Source organism: Leuciscus leuciscus (genome assembly GCF_965113295.1).
Source record: "Leuciscus leuciscus genome assembly, chromosome: 9".
In the NCBI taxonomy this organism is placed as follows: Eukaryota; Metazoa; Chordata; class Actinopteri; order Cypriniformes; family Leuciscidae; genus Leuciscus; species Leuciscus leuciscus.
The window spans coordinates 18,659,203-18,679,982 of record NC_138733.1 but is presented as its reverse complement, the minus strand read 5'-3'; the positions used below and the strand labels follow the sequence as shown (position 1 = coordinate 18,679,982).

At 41.4% G+C, this 20,780-nt stretch overlaps 1 protein-coding gene across 3 annotated transcripts in view; it reads left to right on the top strand.

Moving 5' to 3' along the window:
* The window catches only part of LOC309506006 (alpha-2-macroglobulin-like), a 65,667-nt gene extending 52,937 nt beyond the window's left edge, over nt 1-12,730 (top strand). Inside the window, exons 31-36 of one of the 3 annotated variants that reach the window (XM_082179514.1) lie at nt 87-168; nt 377-460; nt 562-667; nt 833-1,860; nt 2,151-4,242; nt 11,234-12,730. In XM_082179514.1, the coding sequence (XP_082035640.1) occupies nt 87-168; nt 377-460; nt 562-667; nt 833-873 (313 nt within the window). In that variant the 3' untranslated portion in view covers nt 874-1,860; nt 2,151-4,242; nt 11,234-12,730. Of the gene's footprint in view, nt 1-86; nt 169-376; nt 461-561; nt 668-832; nt 1,861-2,150; nt 4,243-11,233 lie in introns of those variants that run through there. The other 2 variants (XM_082179515.1, XM_082179516.1) reach the window with 2 other exon arrangements.
* Nucleotides 12,731-20,780: the final 8,050 nt, after the last annotated feature.

Here is a 20,780-nt window from a genome sequence, read left to right as displayed (position 1 = left end):
AAGAACAATAACTTTATGCTATAAGACATGACTTTGGTTATGGCTTTTGTTCATCAACTCTGATGGATCATATTTATTTTTTCCAGATATGATGGTGCACAGGCAAGGACTAACATGGTCATTGTGGATATTAAACTCTTATCTGGATTCACAGCTGATACATCAGTGGTGCGTTTGACTATGTGAAGTGATTCATTATTAGATTTATGTGAATCTATTGTAATGTCTCTGTGAATCTACTGTAAGATGGTGCAGCTATGGCCAATATTGTCCTCCTCACTTCTTGTTGAACAGCATGATAGCTTACAGAAAATAGCTCTCCAGTTGGGCATGTAACAGATCATACATTTATTTTTTTTAAATACTTTTTCCACAGCTTAAAGCTCAACGGCATTCAAGCGCATCATTTGTGGAACGGGTTGATTCTAAAGATGATCATGTTATCATATATTTGAAAGAGGTGGGAGAACAGCAACATTCATATGATAAGTTACAGTGATTCCTTCACATTTGATCTAAAATCTTCAATAATTTCCATGATTTATGTTTATCCTCCTGCAGGTTCCAAAAAATATTCCTGTCAATCACCATTTACAATTAAAACAGATTGTTCCAGTGAAGAATCTTAAGCCAGCTGTGATTAAAGTGTATGATTATTACCAAACAAGTAAGATTTTATTTACCTTAAAAAAAAAAAAATATATATATATACATATATATATATATATATATATATATATATATATATATATATATATATATATATATATAATGTGATTCAAAAGTATCAGTTGGCATTAAGCTAATTTCTCACTATCAACATTTCCCTCAGGTGATCTGTCAGAGACTGAGTATTCATCCCACTGTGAATGAAGTGTCATGCCTCAGTTCTGCAGCTCGGATAAAAATATTTGAATGCTGACTGAATGTTTTTATTCAGTGTTTATTCCTTTTTCTGGGCAAATTAGTTTACTGATTAGCCTTCGTTTTATTAAACCCAAACAACCTGAAAACACTTTGGTGAGCTTATTGAATTTTTGTTCTTGATTTGTAGTTGCTTACATACTATGGAAATATTTCAGTGTCAGATTAGATATTTTTCTTTGAGACAGTGGTATAGATGCATTCCAGTTCCAAAGTGGAGAGGCTATTATACTCAAACACTGGATGACAAAATAGCCTTTTAAACCTCATACACTAGATGGTTGAGTACATATTGCATAGAATTAGTGTATAGTTTGTCATTTGGGACACAGCTACTGGCACAATAATGGCTTTTCAATACATTCTAATGCTAAAGAGATTATGCAATTACAAGAATTGGGTTAAGATCCATGAAAGCCAGGGTTTTCAATTAGAGATCTCTGGAAGTCAGTGACGGTACTGCAGAAATCTGTTTAAAAGTATATATATAACACAGAAATGTTCTAAAAAACAACAACAAAAAAAACATTTGGCTAACTACTTGAAAGAACATGAATGTTATGTAAAGCATTATATCATTCCTGTTGCCTTTGGCTTGCTCAGTTGGGGATATCTTGGGGATATTTAATTTAATTTTATCAATCAATAAATTCCTCTTGAAACAAACTTTGTTGTATTATTTTAATTTAATACTGTGAAGCTGCTTTGATACAATCTGTATTGTGAAAAGCGCTATACAAATAAACTTGACTTGACTTGACATTCAGTAATGTTAGTTGATGCTTTTAAAGATCCATTTATGGATTTGCACTCATGAAAATATTCCTATTATCTGACATACATACAGATACCATTGAATTAGGTGTCCTGAAATATAACGCTTGTCTCTGTGACAGCACTTGGCTGTATAAACTGCAAGAAAGAAAAACATCTCCAGTTACAATCGTAACCTCAGTTCCCTGAGAGGCGGGAACGAGACATTACGTCAGCGTGACGTATATGGGAACTCCTCCCTTCTCCTCTTTTGCTGAAGTCTTATGGGCTAACGCCAGCTGGGGACAGCTGGCCAATTGACGCAAAGCATGCAAATACTGACAGGTTCGCGGGCAGTATAAAATGCATGGGCGCGGCAATTACGTCAGAATCACGACTCGCTCGCACAGCTGATCAAACAGCGAGCACGGCGGCTAACGTAATGTCTCGTTCCCGCCTCTCAGGGAACCGAGGTTACGATAGTAACCGTAGATGTTCCCTTTCGAGGCGGTAACTTCAACATTACGTCAGCGTGACGTATATGGGAATGTGTATAAAATCCCGCCGTGAGATAAGCCCACATAACGGGGTCAAGCTACACCACTCGCAAGAGACAGACAGTTCTTCTAGCCAATAGCCGTGCTGCTAGGGATACTCGCATCTGATAGGTGGAACTAGACAAATGGCGCGTCTGCTTAACCTTATAAAAATGTGCATATCCCAAAGCAATGAAAAGGGAAGGCTGCACTGATCAGGGCAGACACAACACATTAAGCACTCAAGCATGAGAGTTAAACACAGGTGTCCACGGCGTTAGCGGTGACAGCTGCATCAATAGTCATAAGCACAGAGCTAGCAACATACTGGTAACTACTGCATAGCTAATTATAACCGCTCTTAATACATGAGTAAAACATCAACTCACCGAAAGCATTTGTGACGTTACAGAGGGTACATCCAGTTGTAAAACCTGGTGAAGGTGTTCTGAGAAGACCAGCCAGCAATAAGACATAAATCCTGGATAGACATACCTCTAGACCAGGCCCACGAGGAGGCGATCGCCCTCGTCGAATGAGCCCTGATGTTAAGGGGACAATCTTTCCCCTGTCATTCGTAAGCCAAATAATAGCGTCCACAATCCAGTGAGCAAGTCTCTATTTGAAACACTACGTCCCTTAGTAGATCCACTACAACACGAACAGCTGGTCCGACTGACGAAAGGCGGCCGAGCAATCCACATACATCCGCAAAGCCCTGACAGGGCTAACAGCGCTCTGAACGTCAGCGTCACGCGAGGCTGATGGCTCAGCAGATAAGGCGGTCAGGGAAACAACCTGTTCTCTTAACATTGTATTGAGAGACTTTGGAACGTAGCCAGGTCTCGGCCGGAGAGTGACGTTGCAGTTTCCCGGTCCGAAACAGATGCTAATCGTCGTTCATCTCCAATGCGCTTCGCCGAGGTGAGAGCAAGAAGTAACGGCGTCTTCAGGGAAAGCTCCTTAACCGCAATCGAAGCTACGGGGATAGAGCCCTCAAACCAGAGCAAGATCCCACAGTGGCACGGAGGGCGGCCGTGAAGGACACAAAATCCTCGCTCCCCTGAGAATCTGATCACCAGAGCGTGCTTACTGATCCATTGCCCGTAAACCGGAGAACGAATAGCAGCAACAGTGGCCACCTGCACCTTCAGCATGGATGGCAACTCCCGCTATCCTTTCTGTGCTGCAGAAAGCGCAAACATCCAACACGGAACAGATCCCCTGGTCAATAACGATGTCCTGGCGCCATTTTGTAAAAACTCCCCATCTTAGAGCGCAGAGGCGCCTGTTAGAAGGTCCCCTCAGCGGCCATACATGAAGGTTCCACAGCTCGGGGCTGGGGTGTGTAATGGGAGATTTTTGATTTTCATTACTTACTTTGATTTTCATTAACATACACTAGATTGACTACTATGTGTGTTGCTGACTATGTGATATAATGATTGATGTGAAACGCCTGCGAAGCAGGAGAAAGAGGGGGAGAGCTTTGAAGGCCGAAGCCCTGACCCCTAAGGTCAAAGGGCTGTCCAATTTAGGACTTGCAGGCTGTAAGTTAAGCTAAACTAAAGTTCAGTATAATAGGATCACTGGTGGTGTCTTATCCATCTCTGGAGTTTAAAGAACCTTGGAAGATAACAATAACAGAGTATAAAGACTGGCCTGCCCCTCCCTCCTGGTCGCACTTGTTTCACAGACTGTACTGTCTACCTCTGTGTGGCAATTGGGCCTCTTGCAAGACAATAAATTACTTTTTAATGATCATTTGATTCCAGACTGTCTCTTATGCCAAAGATGATTGTTTAGTGAATTAAACTGCCATAACAGTTGGTGTCAGATTATTGGGATCGATATTCCTTGAAAGGCCTTCTGGACCTGATCAGCGGACGGTGGAGGGAAAACGCCCTGAATGCAATAGGCTTCAGTCTCACCTCGAAAGTGTTCAGAGAAGGAGAACCAGCCGCTTCAGGCCCGGGAGGACTTCCACTGGAATTCGGAAAAGAACCCAGGTGGCAACAGAAAATCTTGGGTAAGAGATAGCAAATTTATTTTTTCATTTGGGGATTTGGAAAAGAAAATTTTGTGGATGAACCATAATGGCTGTGTTTAAGAACTGAAGCTAGAGCTGTGGTACGAGGAAAGGGAGGCTTTTAAAAAGGGCGAGGAAATTGAGACCTAGGCAGGTCGAGTGATTGTCCAGACCGAAGCCGAGTACTCGTTATTGTGAGATTAATAGGAGCTGAAATAATTGATCACTGGAACACTTCCAGGGAGGCAATTGAGAGTATGCAGAAAAATTAATTCCAACCTTTCCTGATTTACGGTGAAAAGTCAGATTGAGCGCGCTGAAGTAAAATCCACAGGCAATAGTGAAAGAAGGAGAATAACAGCCATTATGGGGACATCTAATAGTAAATACTGCACACCGGTATACTGTGCAATGAAGAAAAATCATGGGAAAAAGGGCTTGAAAGACATAGGGAAGCTCATAAGACATCATGATTTTCCGAAAGAAGGAACAGTAAGCACCACAAGATTAAGAGTGGTTAAAGAGTCAATTGAGAAGCGCAGCAACAAAACAATAGGCTGCTGTGCGTGCGCTAGACATGTGTGTAAAAACTGTGATGCAACGGTTGAATGTTGGATGGAAGAAGCAAGAAAGAGAGAATGCAGAATGCAGAAAAAGCAAGAAATGGCTATGAATGAAAAGCAGAGTGATGTGTGTGAAAAATCTGTGCCCACGGCACCTGACAGCGTGTGCGTGAGTAAATGTGGTGAGGAAAATATGAATGCATGTGAGAGACATGTGACACCTACACCAGCTAATGAACGGAATGTTTGTGTTTGTGTTTTCCCACATGTAAACCCGGCACCGAGTGCGCCGAGCGCGCAGAATGCTCCGCCGGCTTATGCAGGACTGACACACGTCCCTGAGCAGAAATTGGTAGCCCTGAAGCTTGACCACGACCTTGACCGCTCAGAGACGGAATCCGAAACAGAGCCAGAACCAAAGAAGCAAGTAAAGACTGCAAAAAAGCCCAAAAAGCCAGTGAAACCGACAAAGCCTAGGTACGTGCACAGACCGTGGAATGGGTCAGACTTGAAAGAGTGCATGACAGTTCTGCCAAACCCTGAAGACGCGGGGGACAGATTTGCTGAAGAACTGATCAAATTCTGCCAAGAATTCAGCCCCACTACACAAGAGCTGAAGCTGGTAGGCATGAAACCAGAAATTTCAATGACAGCGAAAATCAGTTACATCGAGTGGAAACACGGAAGACTGTCAAATGCACTGGCGCACGCGCTGCACACGGAAGAAACCGCGCAGCTGACGGGCGGGATGCAGCAAACAGGCGGAATGCAGCTGGCGAAAGTGGCATTTCCGTATGGAAGAAGCAACAACCATCAAAGAAAGAAGAAGACGGACCAGAAGAAAGGGAAGTGTCTTGTGTGTGAGTCGGATGATCACATGATGAGACAGTGTACAAAGTGCAAAATGTGCAAGAAAGAGGGACATTGGGCTGAAAATTGTCCTGAGGCGACAAAGGCGGATTGAAGCCAGCAGCTGTGCGGAGAGCGCGAGAGGGAAAGGCGGCAGACGGGAGGCCAGTTTCCAGCTCAAGAAAAGGGAAGTGAACATTTTATTTTAACACAACAAACACACACACACACATACACTGATTCTCACTGTCCAGCTCTCTGCAACGAAGAAAATGCTTGCAAACCTTTATGTATATCTGATAAAGTTTTGAGTATGGATGTTTCTGAGGAATGCTTAAAAATGTATAAAAGTGAGGCGTTTTCACAAATGCCAAGATATCCAATGTTAGTGAATGGGTCACTTGTAAACTTTCTTGTCGATAGTGGCGCCTGCCGCTCAACAATAAGACCGTGTGATTTCCCGTGCCCGCCGACATTAACAGATTCTGTGTATAAAAGCATGTCGGCTTCGGGTCATGTCATTTTTGAAAATTTCACGGAGCCCTTAGTGTGTGAGACAGAAAAGGGAACAACATTGAGGCATGCGTTCCTCTGTTCAACAAACTGTCCGACACCGCTAATGGCCAGAGATTTAATGTGTGAATTAAATTTGACATTAACAGCAGGGCCATCAGGGATATCAACTGAGGAAAATCCTGAGGCGTGCTGTTTAAAATTTGACCCAAAATGGGCATATGAATGGCAGATAAGTGATTCAGATTGGGCAAATATGATTCTGAAACTGGCAAAAAGCCGAACGACGTCTGGGAAAACAGATTGTATGGCACCTGACAAAATGCATTGCACATCACACGTTGTTATTGAACGAGAACCACAATATGAAGAAAACTGGTTTAACAGTACAGAAAACGAGACTTTAAGGTTTGATAAAATTTTCTGGACAGAAAATGTGTGTGCGCTTTCAGCTAGTTTAACAGACAAACAGCAAAGGCTGTTTTTGATTGCAGGAGAAAGTGTTCCACACTTATCTGTGACCAAGGTCACAGAGCAAGCGTGGGGAGATTTGGGCCTGTTTGTGGGAGAATGTGTGAGAGCCACTGATTGGGAAGAAACAGGTGAAGGGTCAAAACACAGCACAGCTGTTGGGGCTTTTCAGTCAACATGTGATTTTATGGTTGGAGTGAGGCGAACTGTACGAGTGACTGAGAAGTGTGCATTGGAGAACAGGAAGGGAGGGGCTATTTCTGTCACTGACATTCACAGTGCATTGGCAGAAATACCTCCTGAACTGTGGGCAAAACATAAATATGATGTGGGGTTAATCAGGGGTTGTGAACCAGTTATGATTACTGCAAAATCTGATTACAGGCCATGTCAACCGCAATATCCATTAAAAAAGGAGGCATTGCGAGGGATTTTGCCAGTGTTTGAGTCTTTATTAAAAGAAGGAATAATTGTTCCCTGTCCAGATTCTCCAGTGCGCACTCCGATTTTTCCTGTTAAAAAGATTCGTGACAAGAATGCTGAGACAGAATACCGTTTCGTTCAGGACCTCCAGGCGGTGAATTCAGCTATCATTCCGCGAGCGGTGAGAGTTCCAAACCCATATACGATACTCTCCCAAATTCCCCAAAATGCAAAGTACTTCACTGTGGTGGATTTGGCTAATGCTTTTTTTAGCGTCCCAGTGGATGAAAAAAGTCAATTCTGGTTTGCATTTGATTTTAATGGAAAAGGTTATACCTAGTGTTGTTTTTGGCGGCCTGTTTTACTTTTAGTTTTAGTCTAGTCTTTGTGTCAAGCTGTCGTTTTAGTTTTTATTAGTTTTAGTCACGTTCATACTCTTTTTAGTCTAGTCTAGTTTTAGTCGACGAAAACTGATGACATTTTAGTCTAGTTTTAGTCGACGAAAACTGATGACATTTTAGTCTAGTTTTAGTCAATGAAAATTGTATTTTATTTAGTAATGCAATTCTATTTAACCCAGTCAATATAGTATTTCAAACAAGGTTATCTTATTATATTTAGGGCTGTGTCGGTGGCAGTTTGTTGGTAATGGACCAACTACCAGCGGGGGTTGTTTAAAAAAATAAAAAATCGTTTTATATTTCCACACAAAGACGCGTGATATAGCCTACCACAATGCGCTTTGAGAGGGATGTGGGACACGAGCAGGAAAGAGTCCATCGATCTCTTTTCTGATATCTTCATGTTTTCAACTTGATGTAAAATGGTCTGAAGAGCGAATTTTATCCTCCACAAGGGCGAGATATTTAAGCTATGTTTGAGATTGCGCTGCCAGAGAAAGTGAAACAAAAAATCACCCGCGCGTGTGAAACGCGCTTTACAACTAAACTTGACGCGCCTTACCATGTCTATAACAAGCACAAACTGTAGAATTTGACATGCAAGTACAAATGTAGGCTATCTGTCCTACAGCATTTTCTACTTTACCACAGTAAAGAATACGAATATAATAGGCCTTATTAAAGCGAACCAATGAAGAAACGTTTATAATCCCCTTAGAAAATGGGTGAGACGTGAGTGAAGATTTGGGAAAAGAAAGAGATTCCATGCAGGGATGAGTCACGTTTTTTGAATATTCGATTAGTTTATTTAATTATAGAATATCGAATAGGTTGTGCGATTATTCTTTAAAATAAACTCCATGTTTTCTGTGCTGATGCGGTGGTGACGCGTTCATGTAACCAGAGGGTGACGATTATGAATGTCAAATATATCAATGAGACATTTTAATGGAATAACTAATGGAATAATATTGTTAAATTTGCTGATAATCGGGTGACCAGATCGCAAACCAGAATTTAAAGCCGACAAAGCTATGGGTTCACGCCATAGACAGTAGCTAAACGGGTTCACGCACAACTCTCTCATTCGTCGTGACGTTATAACATTTCGTCTCGTCTCGTTTTGGTCAACGAAAATGAAGAGACATTTTAGCATAGTTTTTATTTTGTTAAACCACATTTAGTCTCGTTTTTATTCGTCAACGATATTGCATTATACATTTATTTTAGTCATCGTCACATGACCAGCATTTACGTTGCGTCTCGTCTCGTTTTCGTCAGGTGATAAAGGTTCGTTGACGACAATATTTCGTCATAATTTTCGTTGACGAAAGCAACACTAGTTATACCTTTACGAGATTATGTCAGGGATTTTGCGAAAGTCCGACCGCTTACAACGAAGCGCTTCGAAGAAGCCTCGAGCCTTTGAAATTGACAGCTGGAACGGCATTACTTCAGTATGTGGATGATTTGTTGATCTGTGCATGTGATGAGAAAACATGTGTGGCTGATTCTGTGTCTCTCTTGAAGCATCTGGCGAGAGAGGGACACAAAGTCAGCCTGTCAAAATTGCAGTTTGTCAAGCAGGAAGTGACCTTTTTAGGGCATGTGCTTAGTCCTAACAGTAAATCACTCTCTGAGAAGAGGGTGCAGGGCATCAGGGAGGTGCCAAGGCCAGTCACAATGAAACAGCTATTGTCATTTTTGGGAATGTGTGCTTATTGTCGTACATTTATTCCCAATTATGCAATTATTGAGCAGCCCTTACGAGCCCTTACTGCAGGGAAAGGGATGAAATCATGTCACAAACTGACTTGGACAAAGGAAGCAGAGGAAGCGTTTTCTGAAATGAAAACGCAACTGGCTTTGGCTCCTGCCCTGGGCCTGCCTATAGCCGACCGGGATTTTGTGCAAATGGTAGATGAGAAAAATGGGTTTTCAACTTCTGTGCTCTTGCAAATTCATGGAGATAAACTGAGACCTGTGGGGTATTTTTCAACAAAGCTAGATCCAGTAGCCGCCGGCCTGCCGTACTGTTTACGGGCTGTGGCCGCAGCTGAACAGGCCGTGATGGCTTCAAGGGAATTTGTGGGGTATAGTAATCTGACATTACACGTGCCACACTCAGTGTCCATGATTTTGCAAGAGCAGAAAACATCACATTTGTCTACAGCAAGGTGGTTGAGATATCACACAATCCTGTTGGATATGCCAAACATAACTGTTAAACGTTGTACCACACATAACCCAGCGACACTTTTACCCGTAGTAACAGACGGAGATGAGCATCATTGCTGTCTGACAGCTCTGGAGCAGGTGTGCACACCTCGTCCAGATCTCTCAGACATGCCACTGGATGATGGCGAAACTGTCCTCTTTGTGGATGGATCGGCGACGCGAGATCCACAAACAGGTCAGAATAAGGTTGGTTATGCGGTAACCACAGAATTTGAAGTTGTAAAAAGTGGCAAATTGCCATCAAAATATTCGGCGCAAGCAGCTGAATTGGTTGCTTTAACAGAAGCGTGTAAAATTATGGAAAACGAATGCGTAACAATTTACACAGACTCGAGATATGCTTTCGGGGTCACGCACGATTTTGGTGCTCTATGGAAGCACAGAAAGTTCTTAAAGTCAGACGGACGTCCGATACTGAACGCGCCTTTGGTATCTGATCTTCTAGAGGCCGTTCTGTTACCACAAAGGATTGCGATATGTAAGTGCGCAGCGCATACTAACGATAAAACTTCTGTATCAGCAGGAAACGCCAAAGCAGACGCGGCAGCGAAGGCCGCGGCGGCGAATGAGACAATAGAAGAAACATGTACTGTGATATCTGACAACAATAACCCTGATATTCCCACTTCTTTACAGAGCATGCAGACTTTTGCTACAGCAGCAGAGAAACACCTATGGAAGGCCGCAGGCTGCAGCATAAAGGATAATGTGTGGATGAGTGTTGATGGCTTTTCTTGTTTACCAAAACATTTTTACGGTCATTTTGCACGTTTAACGCACGGATTTGACCATGCGTCAAAAGGGGGGATGGTGACACAAATGAAAGATTTATGGTTCACGAAGGGTTTCACAGCATTTGCTGAAAATTTTTGTAACAGATGTGTCACTTGCACCACACATAATGTAGCAAGAGGAGTTAAGACACCTGTGGTCTCTCAACCGCCACCATCAGGGCCTTTTGAATATTTAATGATGGATTTCATTGAATTAACCCCTTGTGGAAAACAAAAATATTGTTTGGTTATGGTGGTTATGTGGTCTCGGTGGGTTGAGGCGTTTCCAACGTCGAAACAAGATTCGGCGGCTGTAGCGAAAGCGCTGCTCACAGAGATAGTACCCAGGTGGGGCATACCACGAAAAATCAGTTCTGACAATGGAACACATTTTGTCAATGAGGTAATAAAACAAGTGGGTCAGTTTTTGGGCATTGATATGAGAACACACACAAGTTATCATCCTGCCAGTGGGGGCGCTGTTGAGAGACAGAATCAGACGATCAAGAACAAATTGGCTAAGTGTTGTGAGGAAACTGGACTCACGTGGGTAAAAGCACTCCCTATTGTACTGTTGTACATGAGAATGAGGAAAAGGATCAAACCAAATTTGAGCCCGTTTGAAATACTGTTTGGAAAACCCCCATTCATGGGGGTAGAGGGAGGTAAACAGAGATTGCCATCAACAGAAGTATGTGAGAATGACATGTTGAATTATTGCAAAGAAATGTCTTCTTTGTTGTCTAATATTTTTGTGCAGGTAAAGGCAGCTCAGAGGGGAGTAGCAGAGACATTCCTGCAAAAGATCCAACCTGGTGATTTCGTGGTGATCCGTGATCTGAGGAGGAAAAGCTGGAAGGCGAAAAGGTGGTTGGGGCCATTCAAAGTGCTTCTGATAACGTACACAGCCGTGAAGGTCGCAGAAAGAGCTACGTGGGTACACGCCAATCACTGCAGAAAGGTCCCGTCGGTACCACAAGGCCAGGAGGAACAGCAACAGCAGGAAGCTCTACATCAATAAACGCCAAGCTATCAGCGATGGGATTGGTGATTTTGTTTTGACTGCCATGCATTCTGAAATGTGTTTCCAGCTCAGAACAGAGACTGGTGAGTGAGGGGACAGGGGTGAAACTGACAAAAATGGGAGTGGTTTCTGATGAGGAAACTGGAGAAGGGAAATGTGACTATGAAAGTGATAGCGGAAGCTACACTAACATGTAAATGTTTTGTTTATATTTTGTTTATGTTTTTATTTTTCTTATTTCATTTTTGTTGAATTTTTATGATGTTTTTATTTTTTGGAACGATGATGATATGTAAAGAGGGTTAAAAGCAGTAGCCATCCGTGTTACGAGATGGCATACAAGGACAGGGTTTGAATATGAGGAGTTTTCCTATCTACTTTATCTGTGTTTTTATAGCATGTTTTGTTTTCCTACTAAATATAATCTAACTTTTCTTTGTTTATATTGTAATGACTGAGGGTCCGACCTATAGTGTTGGGGATGCAATGACAGAGCTCGTTCGTCTAGCCCGGTTCCAGAATAAACCTTTATCTGCTTGCTGTAAAATTAAGGGTCTATCCCTGAAAAAATAGCCTGAGCTTATTTAATTTTAATCTTTTTTCAAACTAGTTTTAATTCTAATGTTTTTGCCTAATAGTTTTAATTTTAATCTTTTTGTCTACTAAGTTTAAGAGTATGATCAGTTATATGAAATTCAGAAATGAGAAGTATAAGTGTGATGTAAGACTTGAACTTGGTACGTTTCATTATGATTATTAGTACTGTGTGAGTGTTTTTGATGAAACAATTATCAATGAATGATAAAAAGGGAGGAGTGTAATGGGAGATTTTAGATTTTCATTACTTACTTTGATTTTCATTAACATACACTAGATTGACTACTATGTGTGTTGCTGACTATGTGATATAAACATTGATGTGAAACGCCTGCGAAGCAGGAGAAAGAGGGGGAGAGCTTTGAAGGCCGAAGCCCTGACCCCTAAGGTCAAAGGGCTGTCCAATTTAGGACTTGCAGGCTGTAAGTTAAGCTAAACTAAAGTTCAGTATAATAAGATCACTGGTGGTGTCTTATCCATCTCTGGAGTTTAAAGAACCTTGGAAGATAACAATAACAGAGTATAAAGACTGGCCTGCCCCTCCCTCCTGGTCGCACTTGTTTCACAGACTGTACTGTCTACCTCTGTGTGGCAATTGGGCCTCTTGCAAGACAATAAATTACTTTTTAATGATCATTTGATTCCAGACTGTCTCTTACGCCAAAGATGATTGTTTAGTGAATTAAACTGCCATAACAGGTGCCATATCATGCCGTTCGCCTTTAGACAGCAGGTCCCTCTTGAGGGGGATTGCCATGGGGGAGCCACCATTAACTCTCTCAGGTCCGCGAACCAGGGCTGATTCGGTCAGTTCGGGGCCACGAGGATCACTGACGCTCTCTTGTAGAACAACAGCCAATAGCGTTGCTCCTCTGGGAGTGCTCACATCTGATAGGCAGGGCCAGACGAGACCCATGAGCTGCTCAGCTCAAGTACACCGGATTTGCATATCAGCTAGAATCTTAGGCTGTACTGAACAATACAGAGCAGCAAAGCATCATAAGTATATCAGTATATACATAAACACAGCGTCAGTGGCCGTAGCGACAACAACTGTGAATATACGCAGTTAGATCAGAATAGCCAGTTGCACTGAAGGATACAGGGCAACATAATGGCATAAATATATATCAGTATATAAACACAGCGTCAGTGGCCTTAGCGACAACAACTGTGAATATACGCAGTTAGATCAGAATAGCCAGTTGCACTGAAGAATACAGGGCAACATAATGGCATAAATACATATCAGTATGTACATAAACACAGCGTCAGTGGCCGTAGCGACAACAACTGTGAATATACACGGTTAGAACAGAATAGCCCGTTGCACTGAAGGATAAAGGGCAACATAACGGCATAAATACACGTACATAAACACAGCGTCAGTGGCCGTATAGCGACAACGACTGTGAATATACGCAGTGAGATCAGAATAGCCAGTTGCACTGAAGGATACAGTGCAACATAACAGCAAAAACGCATATCAGTATGTACATAAGCACAGCGTCGGTGGCCTTAGCGACAACAACTGTGAATATACGAAATTAGATCACAATAGCCAGTTCAGTTGCACTGAATGAAACAGGGCAACATAACAGCATAAACACATCTCAGTATACGTTACATAAGCACAGCGCCAGTAGCCGTAGCGCCGACAGCTGTGAATATACGCAGTTAAATCAGAATAGCCTGTTGCACTGAAGGATACAGGGCAACATAACGGCATAAATACATATCAGTAGCCTATGTACATAAACAGGGTCAGTGGCCGTAGCACCGACAGCTGTGAAAATACGCAGTTAAATCAGAATAGCCAGTTGCACTGAAGGATACAGGGGAACATTACGACATAAATACATATCAGCACACAATCACAGCGTCAGCAGCCGAAGAAGCAACAACTGCGCAACCCCGTAGTCAAGACAGAAGACTATAGGAGATAGAGGATACTCACTCACCGAAACACTGCTCTGTGAAAATCAGCCGGTTGCAAACATACAACCTTAAAGACGCACATACATGTCCCCTGAAGAGGCTTTCAATTGACCTCGACGAGAGAGCTCACGGAGGCTCCCGATAGAGCCCGTTTCCTTTCGCGTCCTCCTTCTCCATTTATTCCCAAGAAACTGCACATATCGCAAAATGCAAACAAATATCCTTAAAGCAGTCTAAAGCAGACGCATTGTGAATAGCTCAGAGTAGCAAAGCCTTGAAAATCAACGGAATGAACCTTTAACTCAACAAAACCCTGAAATATCAGATGTAAAACCGTAGGGAACTTATCATAATAATTCAGAAACGTGTGAGTGACCCTGAGCACCTCCTGGAGTACGATATTGCAGACCATAACATGGCTAGCACAAAAGCTAATGTTAAATTGAAGGCTCTCCAAGAACACGACTATGGTGGCCCAGAAAGGATGGAAACTAACACCAGAGGAACCAAAAACACCTTAGCATCTCCTTCCAAACCACCAGCACCACAGAAACAGTCAAAACCAGACGACGTCGTGACTGCTGGAGCCCATGCTGAAGATGCCTCTACCGCTGCAATCCTGGCTGCTATCGGCACTCTTCAAAACATGATAAAGGACTTCAAAGCGGAGCTAAAGCAGAACACACTGACCATAGCCAACATTGCGAAAGCGGTAGAGTTTAACTCTGCCGAAATCAAAGAATGTAAAGAACAGTGCCAAAAACTGCACGTCGAGGTGAAACAACTCAAAGAGGAGAACACAGATCTGGTACCCAGGGGGCAAAGGGGGTTTAGCAGACATGGGCTGCTGTAAAAGGTTGTCATATAAAAATGAAATCTATGATGTCTGAGGATCACAACCTGGGTGGACAACCCGGTCAACAAGCTGCTGGAAACTTGTAATTAGGGTCAAAACAATGCTACCTCAAATTCTGCTTTAACTCCCCGGAATCACCCAACGAATTAATAGTCCAGGCAACGTAGCGTTTTACGACAGACTAATTGTAAAATAAATTTTTTCAGCTTAGATCATTTCTATGAGGTGTCCAGAACAACATACTAAAAGTCCTAAGAAATCCTAGTTGAGGAAATATGTTAAATTCTCATCAATCTGAGATTTGTGCCAATAAGGCCAGGCAACAATACACCCCAATGGGGCTATTTTTTTCCTTTACTCCTATCAAAATGAAACCTTACACAATGAAAGTACCCGTGAAAAGTAAAACAATTTGTATTACAACTTTCTTTTGAAATGAATTTGAATATGCACATTAACGCCACACTTATTGAATATGTCCTAATTTGCATAGGCAGAAACACCATTCATATGTATGACAAATACAGACCCTTTCCAAAAAACTAGAATATCATGGAAAAGTTTATTTATTTCCAAAATTCCATTAAAAACATTAAACTTCCATCGATTATAGATTCAGGGCCCACAACTTAAACGATTTCAAGTATTTAGTTGTTTACTTGTACATAATTTGGGCTTCCAGCTCATAAAACCCACGAAAACAGGATTTCAAAAAAATTGAATATTACATGAAATCACACAGTAATTACACAGTGATACCATGGTCATTGAACCAGGTTTTGGTTCTTTTGCAAGTGTGGGCAGGTGCAAATCCTGCTGGAAAATGAAGTCAGCATCTCCATAAAGCTTGTCTGCTGAAGGAAGCATGAAGTGCTCTGAAAATGTCCTGGTAGACGGCTGCGTTGAGTGGACAGCACAGTGGACCAACACCAGCCGATGACATGGCTCCCCAAACCAACACAGACTGTGGAAACTTCACACTAGACTTCAAGCATCTTGGATTGTGTGCCTCTCCATTCTTCCTGCAGACTCTGGGACCTTGGTTTCCCAAATGAGATGCAAAAGAGAAAAAGAAAAAGAGTTGGAGCGTTATAAAAGAAGATGGAACCTGCGAGTAAATGGCTTACAGGAGGGAAAAGACGAAAACACACGACAAATTAACACTGATATATCGGAAAAATTGTGCCACACTGGAGGGAGAAGATGGATTTCATCCTGAATTCGGTGCACCGACTGGGGCAGAGTAACACCAACCGCCCTCGTCTGATCATCATGCAGTTCACAGGACACCACTTCAGGGAAGAACTCTGCACCAAACTTCACCCGGCCTGCAAGGATCTCAACATCCGCATCGCAGAAGACCTCACCAAAAAAGACAGAGAGGCACGGAGGGCTGTGTTGAACAAGCAAGGAAGGTGTTCCGGGGCACCCATGCTTTCATTAATGGACAAAGAGTCTCACCATAGACACAACTATCCAGGGTTTCTGAATCCCGAAAGTTTTAATGAAAACGTATTATCTGGGTTTTGCTACTATTATATATTCCTGATAGGAAACTTCTACTGTTGTTTTAAGTAAGTTCAGCAATCCATTGTTGTTGATTGTTTATTAATTTGTTTTTGCTCTATGTTCAGTTTAAAGAGTAACATTGGTCTAATTTCTGTTAATGCAAGGGGTTTAAGAGACATGACAAAGAGAAAAAGTATTTTCTTATTTTGTAAAGGGAAGAAGTCAAATTATTATTATTTTTTTTCAGGAAACACATTCTAAGGTTGATGATGTTATATTTTGGTCTAAACAATGGGGAGATGAAGCTTACTTTAGCCACGGCACTTCAAGGTCAGCAGGTGTCTTCATCCTCCTAAATAACTTCAAAGGTCATATTGTGTCCCATATGGCAGATGAATTTGGTCAGTTGCTGATTCTTATCATAAACATAGATGGTCTGAAATTCATCTTAGTCAACATTTATGGATATAACATCAGCAGAGAAAGCCGAAACCTACTTGAACAAATTGGTTTACATTTAGAAAATCTCAAATTAACACACTCAGCTGATAACATCATCTTTGGAGGCGATCTAAACCTAGTACACAATGAATTTTTGGATAAATATCCTTGCAGATACTCTGCAATTCATCCAAACACCATATTCATGAACTTTTGCGAAGAAACAGAATTTGGTTGATACTTGGAGACACTTAAATCCAGAAATATCGAAATACTCTAGGTTTAGCTCAAGCCACAATTATAAATCCAGAATTGGTCACTGGTTAATTGCAAATCATTTGCTATTTTATAATATTAGCTCTGATATTTCTGCTGCACCACTAACAGATCATAGTGTTATTTTACTACAGATCAAACCCAATAACAACAATGTCCACTCACACACATATTGGAAGTTCAATTCCAGTCTGCTCAAAAATAATGACTACTGCCAATTTTTTTAAATTATTAATTAAAGAAAATGCCAATTCTGAGGAGCTTACAACTGCTACCAAAAAGTGGGAATTCCTCAAATATAAAATACGCCAATTTACCATCTCATTCAGTAAAATAATTTTAAAAGATAGTGAAAAACAAGAAGTAGACATTATTATTAATCAGTTAAATATGTACTGCAATAGGCCAAACCCAACTGAAGATGATAGACAGAAGATATTAAGCCTTCAACCTAAACTAGATGAAATTTACAGTCGTAAGGCCCAAGGGGCCTTTATTAGATCCAGAAGTGAGGAGGGAAAAAAATAATTCAGCGTATTTCTGTGGTCTTGAAAAAAGAAGACAGGAAAAAAATAGCATCAGATCCCTGATGGTTGATAATAATGAAGTCACAGATGAAAAATTGATCTCTTCAGAAATCTGGAAATTCTATAGCCAGCTTTATAGCTCTAAATTTTCTGGCGTGGACTGTCAATTTTTTTTTCAGGGTATAGCAAAACATATTCCAAAAATAGACGATGGCCTCAAACAAACGTGATAATCAAAACAATTACAGAACTTGACGCAGTAATTGATAGTCTCTCTCTTAACAAAGCCCCCGGACCCGACGGTCTCACAGGTGACTTTTACAGACATTTTTGGGTAGCTTTAAGAGACCTGCTGCTACAAGTCCTTACCGAAATATTTGAAACGTGTACTTCCTCCAACAATGAGACATGGAGTTATCGTCTCAATTCCAAAACCTTGGAAAGATCCCAGAATTATAGATAACAGAAGACCCATTACACTCAGAAATTCAGACTACAAACTCCTGACTTACATCTTTGCTTCTCGTCTTCAAACAGGAATTTCAGATCTTATTGCAGATAAGGTTCTTAAAAGGAAGGTCAATCCATAATAATATAAGATTGGTAATGGACATCATTGAGTATAGAAGCCAAATAGAGGATGATGGTTTCCTTCTCTTTCTAGACTTCTATAAAGCATTTGACTCCGTGGAGCATCCATTTATTCTTTCCGCGCTCTAACACTTTGGCTTTGGAGTCAAATTTAGAGAATGGGTTGGTGGATTATATCGAGATATTAGTAGATGTGTCCTATTACCTAGAGGTACCACCCCAAGCTTCAAGATTAATGTGGGTATTCCTCAAGGTTGCCCCATCTCACCATACCTGTTCATCTTAGCCACAGAAATGCTAGCAATCTATATTAAAAACTGTAATGATATAAAAAAACTGTATGTACTTGGCACAGACATAATAATCAGCCAACTAGCGGATGACAACAATATTCTTAAAAGATAGATACCAAATTTCAACAACTATTGCCAAAATTGAAAAAATTCTCAAAAGCCTCAGGTCTAACATTAAACTTAAAAAAGTGTGAATTGCTGGCTGTACACGACACTTCACTGAAAAACATCTGTACTATCCCTAATAAATCAGAAATTAAATACCTTGGGATTTACCTCTCCAAGGACCAAAAACAAAGCCAATGTAAGAATTGAGAAATTACAAAATGCCGGCAGTCTGTTTCAAGAGCGACCAGACCCTGAGAGGACAAAAGGACCTCTCTGGAAATTACCATTTGAATTAGACCTTGTGCACCATCGAAAACGAAAGTCTCACCTCCGGGTCATCCTTATCTACATCTCTTTCCCTCTCCCCTCACCCCCTCTCTCTCATGCTCAGATGATCACCTGAATTCACCCAAGAAAATGTATAGTTTAATGTGAATGATTACCACAGAGTATTTTTCATGTTTGGTATCATTTAAAATGTCACAGTACGACTGCACAAATGTCTCTCCAAATAAGTAAAACTAAAGGTAATAAGGTTTTTTAAGAGTTTAAAGATTACTGACATACAAGGAAGGTGGTCTCTCAAGACAAATGGTCACACACTCCCAAAAGGTGCAACCTCTGAATGCAAATTTTTTTGTTAGCACATTTCCATGTGAAAGAGGTCTGGCTATTAGTAGTATTTAATGAAATGCAGCAGGGAATTCGGGGCCTTTTCTGTAACTCAGATTCGCCCGTGAGGCTGAGAGGGAGACTTCTCAGCCTCATGTATTTCTTAATGTTGGGTTGCATCTTTTCTCTTTATTCCAGAGCATTTGATGTTTTGTATCGATTATCTTTGAATTGATTATGAAATTGGCATGATACATTTACCTGACATAATAAATTGTTAGAGTTCAAAGGAATAGTCAAACATTCGCTCACAATTAATGATCCAAAGATATCATTAAAACCTTTTCATTTATGGAGTCAGATGAAATAACGAGAGAATGATTGTGGTGATGTAATCAGCCATCATGGGGTCAATTGCCAAATATGGTGTTTCCTCGGATATAAAAGGAGATGTGACCGACATCTAGGTACGCATACTATTCCGGTTGCGGGAACTGACGTCATTCTGGGGCGCCGGTTTAGGCTCAGAAGGTAAGGGCTTTTGGTGGCAAGTGCATCTTGAATGTTTGGATCGGGAAGGGTAATTTTGGGACTCGCTCAACTTGCAGTGTGGCGGAGGAGAACAGAAAACACGTGGAGCGATATTTACCATTTCAAGTCTTTTTTTGAGCACACATCAAGTGCACCGTGCAGTGCGAGTTATTTACCGCAGGTATGTGATTCAAGTTTCTTATGCCCAAGCTAACGGGACGATCATCTCTTAAACCTAATATTATATTTTAATAGTGGTACAAGGCGTGGAGGTGTTGCAGCAGGCTTGACAGGCTCTGGATGTTTGCGGACGCTGTTGGCTCACGCTACTCTCTCTAACTCAGTGTGATATTGAACGACTCTGGAAGGATCGGATGGTGCTTCACTTACAAGTCGCCGTGTTTGCCCTTTCTTCCGTCTTTTGCTCAAACTATCTATTCTCAATTTGTGAACTTGTATAAATTCTAATTCGACAGTGGGACCGTTCCCATCTGTTGGAGGACAACATCAGCTGATCAAAGCACGCGTTGAAGATACAGCCGTCAGGATTCCTCTCACTGGTATCGTGTTCCTTGATTGGTGGACTGAGGACGGGGGGTAACTGTATAGGGACGAAAGTCTTTTGTGTCACCCTTATACTTATACTATATATATATATATATGTACATTATTAGGAGTGTGTCGATTTGTTTGGATTTTGTATTTATTTGTTTATTTTCTCTATTTTTGTTGAATTGATTTTCTTTTGTTTGTGATTTTGGGTTTATTTGTTGGTCAAGAAGAAGGTGGGGGACCTATTACTGACCACTATTGTACTGACCCCGGTCCATCAGCAGGTTAGCTGGTGTTATGTACTGACCCCGGTCCATCAGCAGGTTAGCTGGTGTTATGTACTGACCCCGGTCCATCAGCAGGTTAGCTGGTGCTATTAAGAGACCAGACAGACCCATTTCCTTTTGGCTGTGTGTTTATATGCTCCAGTGATAGTTCCATGTGAAATGTGT